General features: G+C 42.2%; 2 protein-coding genes across 2 annotated transcripts in view; one reads left to right on the forward strand and one right to left on the reverse strand.

The window, feature by feature from the left end:
• ssuh2.1 (ssu-2 homolog, tandem duplicate 1) overlaps positions 1-2,019 on the reverse strand; it is a 10,024-nt gene extending 8,005 nt beyond the window's left edge. The window contains exon 1 of the mRNA XM_084464456.1: positions 1,907-2,019. Within this exon, the coding sequence (XP_084320582.1) occupies positions 1,907-1,922 (16 nt within the window). The 5' untranslated portion in view covers positions 1,923-2,019. The remainder of the gene's footprint in view (positions 1-1,906) is intronic.
• Positions 2,020-2,938: 919 nt separating this feature from the next.
• On the forward strand, positions 2,939-7,207 carry dynlrb1 (dynein, light chain, roadblock-type 1). Its single transcript, XM_084463688.1, has 4 exons — positions 2,939-3,056; positions 3,414-3,489; positions 3,887-4,054; positions 6,576-7,207. Exons 1-4 carry the CDS (start codon positions 3,054-3,056, stop codon positions 6,617-6,619), a joined length of 291 nt encoding a protein of 96 aa, XP_084319814.1. The 5' UTR covers positions 2,939-3,053; the 3' UTR covers positions 6,620-7,207.
• The last annotated feature ends 56 nt before the right edge of the window (positions 7,208-7,263 follow it).

Below are 7,263 nucleotides of genomic sequence, written 5' to 3' on the forward strand. Positions count from 1 at the left end.
ATCCCTTTAACTCTCCTCTCAGACAGCTTACTTAAAATTAATTTAATGAAACCTTTGGAGAGAAATATGTGTCCCCCCCCTGTATAGGAGAGGAAGAGCCTATAACAACAAAATATTAACTAATACATGAATAAAATAGTAAATACGATTTATCATACTTAATGAATGAATCAAAGTCAAAGTTTGACTTTGACGGATATAATTCCACATGCATGATTACATCCTTAGATGACAATGTGATTAGTGGTTTAGACATTCTGTTTAAACTGTGTTTCGACAATAATCATTTTAAATACAGTTATACTTATACAGTTATAACTACTAATGTTACTTTAGCATGTGGGACTGGGAAACAAGGAACCTTCCCTCTCAAACATTAATGTAACAGTAATGTGACGTTTGCTATACAGCAGTACTAACCCTATGGCTTTATAGAGGTGGTGAAAGTGTTTGTTTATGAGCGCTTGATTTAAGTCACTGTGTGTGTCTGGTGGGCGGGGATCTTGAGTTAATGACCATAGATTATACAGGCAACTTTTAATTTCACCAGAGAGCAGACAGATGGTGTGTGCACAGCCACCCAGCGGCTTTTGTGTCAACAAAACTGGTTCCTGCTGACCTAAATTAACTTCACCAATGCCATGCAATGGTTAAATGTTGTTATCAAGTGTTAGTGTCAAAGTTCAAAGTTAGCCTGACAACTGTTTTTCAGTTTGGAATTTGGCTTAATTTGTTCACATGTTTCCCTTTTAGTTATATCTCCGATCACATGCCCAGGCTTGAAGTTGCTGGAGAGGAATTAAACCTGCAACCTTTTGCCCAACACTCCTTTGTTAACCATCCTGTCTACTTAAGGAGGATTCAAAAAGACAACATTGGGTTCGGTGCACACATGCCTGAGGCCTGATATAACCTTAAAGCAGCCTATTCAACTACCAAACAAACCCACAATAGCGTTCACTACCCCCTTGATATCCACACATTAATAAACACAATGCTCTCATCTGAGTTAGTGTGCAGCTATTTGGCATGTGGGCCATTGTTTATGACGTGAATGCCAAGTGAAACCACGCACTGACCAACCCACTCCCCAGAGACTCTCTGATCCCGTTTTGTGTACCAATCTCTGAGCACCTCAAGCCCACAATGACTACATTGCTGTGACGTCATGTGTGGAGTCCGTAGTGTGGACAACCCCGGCGCTGCTCAGAGAAATGTCAGTGGAATGTGGTTTTCAATCCAATGCGCGTGTGCGTCTGCACGTGTGTGTGTGTGTGTGTGTGTGTGTGTGTGTGTGTGTGTGTGTGTGTGTGTGTGTGTGTGTGTGTGTGTGTGTGTGTGTGTGTGTGTGTGTGTGTGTGTGTGTGTGTGTGTGTGTGTGTGTGTTTCAACTAGAAAAGCTCGGTGCTGTGTATGGGGTGAAACCTAGAATGTAAATGACGCTTGTTTGTATTTTGCATTTTGTATATCTATGGACTGAAGCTGGTCTGTCTTTATTCCGACCTGACCGGGAGTGCAAAGCTGCTCAGACAACGAACTTCCTCCAAACCCGCCCTCGGAATGCGATAATTTGGCTCCGATTTGGGTCAAACACTCACGCAGGAAAAGTTCGACCTCGGGGGGTCGCGCATCGGAATCCAATACAGAACTAGACATAAGTCCTAAAAGACCATTTTAAACCAACTCCACACCTGTAACGTCAAACGCATGCAAATCCAAATCATGTTACTTCGTCCCAGCAAACAGAACAACCAGCCATTAAAATAAAAACACAAACGCGGGGCATAGCCTATATGGGTTTCCCGGAGTCGAGGGTTGCACGGCTGGTTTGTGTTAATCTGTGCAGCCTCTGTATGATCTGTCCTTCCATGCTTCCATACAGAGTCCGTAAACAGAAACAACTCACCCAGATCCTCGTCCATGTTCTCCCCTTCCTCTCTGTCTCCAGTATTTGGTCTCCACAAGTCCACGGTGAGACACTACTACAGACCACGCCCAATGCCTTGCCCTTCAAAAGGCTGTGTGCTGCACATAGGGATACACCAGACGCAATGAACACACATTTTTGTGTTCATTGCGCCCCCAACATCCCCCGTTAGTTGCCATGCAAACACGCAAGCCATCAGAAATGATTGTTGGAATTCATGGACTCAAGTTGATTCACATAATATGCCAAGAACGGATCTATAAATAGATGTTGCAATACTGGACCGATACAAAACACTTGTTATTGATCTTGGTAGGTTTAAAAGGTATTGGTAGGCCTAGATAAAGAGGGGTTGGTAAGTCGGTAGGCCTATACGTGGGTCGTGTCTAAGAAGTTATATGTAGGTATAGTTTGACCCACAGCTATTTAGAGCTCTGGTCTAAATGGCTCTGGATTGACCTAAGTAATAACATAATTATTAATCAATATACATTATGGATTATTTTATGTAGTATATTTCAATGCAACAACCATCCATATTCATTACACATTTCCTACCGTGTTATTTCTATATAGAGCTAGACGCGCAGAGAAATTTCTAGTCTATTATTTAGTTATTTTTCTGGTTATTTATTACATTCTTATACACTAGGTAGAGGGTCCGGGTTACTATGAGATCTAAGGTTATGGTCAATAACTATAATAACTCGTCTATGTTTTTTGTTTAGTTCAGTTCTTTCTGAATTTAATTTTTGTTTCTTATTAAAATGAACAAATATACAAATATAACAGATATTCAATCGTATGCATAAGATAACAATAAATATATTGCAGTATAAAACTATGGATATAAAAGACAACTTTGTTATTAGAAGAAGATTTTTTTTGTCCGACTACAAAACATTATATTATATAAACTCTGGATGTCGAATTCAAATTCGACATCAAAGTCCAATTTTTTTTCAGTCAGATTTTCTTTTTTTACGTTTAATGACGTCACTGGCCCTTGGTGAACCGGATGTTCTCGTGACGCGACTTCCGTAGCAACAACAAACCCTGGAGCCAAACACAACCCGACAAGACAAGAAGCGATTCTCTGTCAGATTCAACACACATTTTACTAGAAATGGTAAGAATATACGATCACCGCATCTTAAAGCGTGTGTCTTTACTGCCATTTAAGAGTCTTTAACTGATGTAAAGTTAAGCGCTGTACTGTAATGCGATGCTACATGCTAACGGGCTAGCCGGGGTTTTATTGGGCGTTGTCAACAAATATGAACGCTTTGCTTTAATCCCTTTTAGATCCATATACTTGGTTTTTTAAATATCAACCTTAATGCCGAGTAGCACACATTGTCATGTCTCTAGCTCTTTATTTTGCATAATAAAACGCCATTGGGCCACATAAAAATGTAAACGGCCCTGTCAATAGAGTTCTTACAATTGCATTTGAATGACCTGTTTTATGTCTGTCTCTTCCCAGGCTGAAGTCGAGGAAACCCTGAAGAGGATCCAGGGCCAGAAGGGCGTTCAAGGAATCATCATCGTGAACGCAGAAGGTAAACACAGCAGAGATCATTCGTAGCCATTATGCATCCATCTGATAGACTGGATCCACCAGATCGTCACCAGTAGTGGTCCAGTGTGGCTCAGCTGATGGAGCATTGGGTTAACACTGTCATGGTTAGGGGTTCAATTCTCACTGGAATCCACTCATACTACAAGATGCATGCTCTTGCTTTTTCTCGCTTTTTGAATTTCCCCCTGGGGATCAATAAAGCATGCATCTATATCTTGGCATTGAAAGACACGTTGAATACAAACGTTCACTATAGTCCCATATGTTTTATACTAGTAGTCTAGTGAGTTTTCTTCTTAATTCCTATCTCTGAAACCGATTTCATCAGTTGATTTACTGCTTTAATAATATTATACCATCCATCTGTCTCCTAACAGGCATCCCCATCAAGACCACCATGGACAACTCCACCACGGTGCAGTACGCCGGCCTGATCCACCAGCTGGTGATGAAGGCCCGGAGCACCATCCGGGACGTGGACCCCCAGAACGACCTCACCTTCCTACGCATCCGCTCCAAGAAGAACGAGATCATGATCGCCCCGGGTAAGAGAACGAGCCCAGTGGTGGGGAGACGTCCATCGCCCACTGGGGTTGAATCACGGCGGGTAGGGTGATGTAGTGGTTAGGGTGTTTGGGGGTTCCGGGCGAAAGGTACTGGGTTTGATGGCCGATGGCGACCGCCTCACCCATAGCCATCCTTGACCTAGATTCCCTAACCCCTATCTGCTCCTTGATGATATTTATCTGAAATAACTGAAAACTGCTTTGGAGATTTGGTCATTTCCCCAGACCATGGCACACACTGAGATCTGTGGCAGTAAGGATGGTACTTTGGCAGAGATGTTGGTGTACGGTTTCGTCGCAACATAATTTAAAAATAAATCTTGGGAATGTCTTGTTTTAAGCTTTTTAGCTTAATTGCATTTATTAAGCACTTTCACTATTTAGACATTTAGCAGACACTTATCCAAAGGGGCTTACAGTGGGTCAGATACAGCCCATTGATGAGCAGTTAGGGGTTAGGGCCTCAATGATCTTGCTCAATGATCAGAACCTTTTAGCTTGGAGTGAACTCTAACCACGAGACTATCTGCTCTACCTTTCTTCAAAATGCTATGAATGAGTCTCTTTGTTTGTCTGAGATCTGTAATAGATCTCTTCTAGCGCAATCCAGCACACATCATTAAGTTTTAACATGGAGGGTTGAGTACATGATAGGGGTGAAAATCGCCCTAACGTGGTCATCAAACGATATCCAGTGTCTGCTTAAGGAAGGCGTCACGCTCCTCTGTAGGAGGATGGAGAGAACCGTGATCTAATAGAAACCGTCTTCACAGCAGCAGCCAGTATGGAAGAAAACGGTTTGATTACAAGACATTTACAAATGCTATGGCGGTGAGATTGGCCGGTATGAACGTGGGAGGTTCGCTGGGCCTGAGGGGGGTCTGGTGATCAGCACATGGGAGATATGATCATGCTCTTACCCCTGGTGCAATAGTGAGTGAGTCATGCCAGGAAAAATGTAAGACTAGTCTGTTTCACAAATCGTTTGGACAGGCTTATTACATGCCTGTGACACTGTGACAGCCACAGATACTGAATATCTTTCTTTTTTTGTCAAAATTATTACAAAATTATTACGGGATGTACAGAGAATTTCAACAAATGTGACAAAAAACAATTCATCATTCAATCATATTGACTGTGTCTGTAATGCTTTCTGTGGCCTAGTGGTCAGACCGGGCTAGGTAGCCTGCTACCACTCTGCCCCCACATCCTTATAGAGGATGTGGGGGCAGACGGTCCACTATCTGCAATGCAGCTCAACGTGGCCTGCAGCATGCAGGCCACGTTGAGCAGGGCTTCTGGCACTTCATCCTATTAATACCAAGTTATACTGGAGGATTAACCTAGCAATTGTAAATGCTTGGCGCATGTTTTTATGAATATCTTTACTGTGATATATTGTTTTCTCTTTCTTCTGACAAATGTACTTATTGTAAGTCGCTTTGGATAAAAGCGTCTGCTAAATGCCCTAAATGTTAATGTTAATGTAAATGTAATGATTATCATTAGCTTATGAATCCTAGCTGATAGTTGGCCGATCAGATCTTTGAAAATATTCTCACACATAACCTAAAAGACCATAACTAAACTGACAATTATATCTGAAATTTGAAAGGGCAATTCAATTTATATTGATATCTTTTTATATATTTAACCCTCGTGGTCTGGGTGTATTCTGTTAGTTGATGATAATGCATTACATCACTGCTCTATATGGGTGCATCGTAAATCGACTTCAGCAGCAATCGATTTGCCCCATCAGCCTCTTGGCTTCAGATCTCCTAGTGGTTCTCTCTGGTCGGACTGCGGTTCTTGTAAATGTTCTGTTCTCTATGTGTGGTTCTCTTGAGGGGGAACTTGAAGCAGTTTCGATTTAATGTGGTCCTCTTCTACACTCCTGGCTTGCTCGCCAAATTAAGAAGTTAGTTCCAAATCAAGGTGCACGTTATCTACCAAAAAGACAGCAGAGTCAATACTTTGTTCAACACTTTGTTTTTTGTTCAATTCATCACAAAACACAGTATCATAAAGCACATAACGAGGGCGGGGCTCTCGGTGACCTCCAATCATTACCTGTTATTATACAGAAAGGCGTAACCCACTAATACCTATTGGGTTACCGTTATTCAAATCACGCCAATCACAAAGTGGTTGTTAATAGCAACCACTCAGTTGCTCCGTTGATCAATCAAAGGCGGTTAGCGGGGATGAAGGTGAATAAATAGTTTGATGAACTCGTGTCGTGGAGGGATGAGGGGCCGGTGTCTGGCAGGGAGGGGGGTCTAATCTATTAAAAGTGGGGTCAGAGAAGGGAGGGAGGGGCGTGAGGGCAGGGGGAAGGTGTCTCCAACTCACAGTGGGGGTCAGAGACCGGGCTCTGGCAGGGGGGGGGAAACAGCATGAGGCCAAACAATATTTCACTGTCTAACAAATCATACAATCCTGTCAATTATTTCCTGTTCACTAATCGTTCTTTAAATGATGTGTTCCTCCACAGACAAGGACTACTTCCTGATCGTCATCCAGAACCCGTCGGACTGAGGGCGACCCGCCTGCTGACCTGTGTCTTATAACCTTTATCTCCCATTCAAATGGCCGACTGAGCGGTTTACTCTCTTTACCAGAAGCTCTTTTTTTATGCACTTAGTGTACGAGGACGGACACGGCGTGGGATGGATGTGGCCGCAGTTCTTTCAGCGATCCCCATGAGAGCGAGGGCAGATTAATATTGTGTTGCAACATTCCATTGCCGTTTAAACTCGTTCCTCCTCTTCACTATCTGCTGTGAACGCCTACTCACCAATGACCCCTATAGTAAATCAGCATTGCACACAAGTTCTGTGGATTTGAAATGTATAAGCATACACATACTGTCTGTCTTTTGCCAGTTGAACTTCCATAAACAAAATTCTGAAACTGCATCTATTGGTATAAGGAGAGGACTTCACATCTCAAGTTTTTTGATTTAGATTTTTATCTTCTTTAATTGTTCATAATTGTATTTATTTAGTCCATGAAGTACACAGTATTCTGTTGATGAGCTGAGAACTAACAAACGACCGTCATCTCCCGACACCTAAATACTGTTGCTTATTGTTCCTGTTGGAAGACCAATAAAATGTTTAACAAGTGAAAGTTTGTGTGCTGCTTCTTTTAATATAAACATATCTGTGTGTGAGTCTGCT

This window comes from Micromesistius poutassou, assembly GCF_964030765.1.
Source record: "Micromesistius poutassou genome assembly, chromosome: 2".
NCBI lineage: Eukaryota > Metazoa > Chordata > Actinopteri > Gadiformes > Gadidae > Micromesistius > Micromesistius poutassou.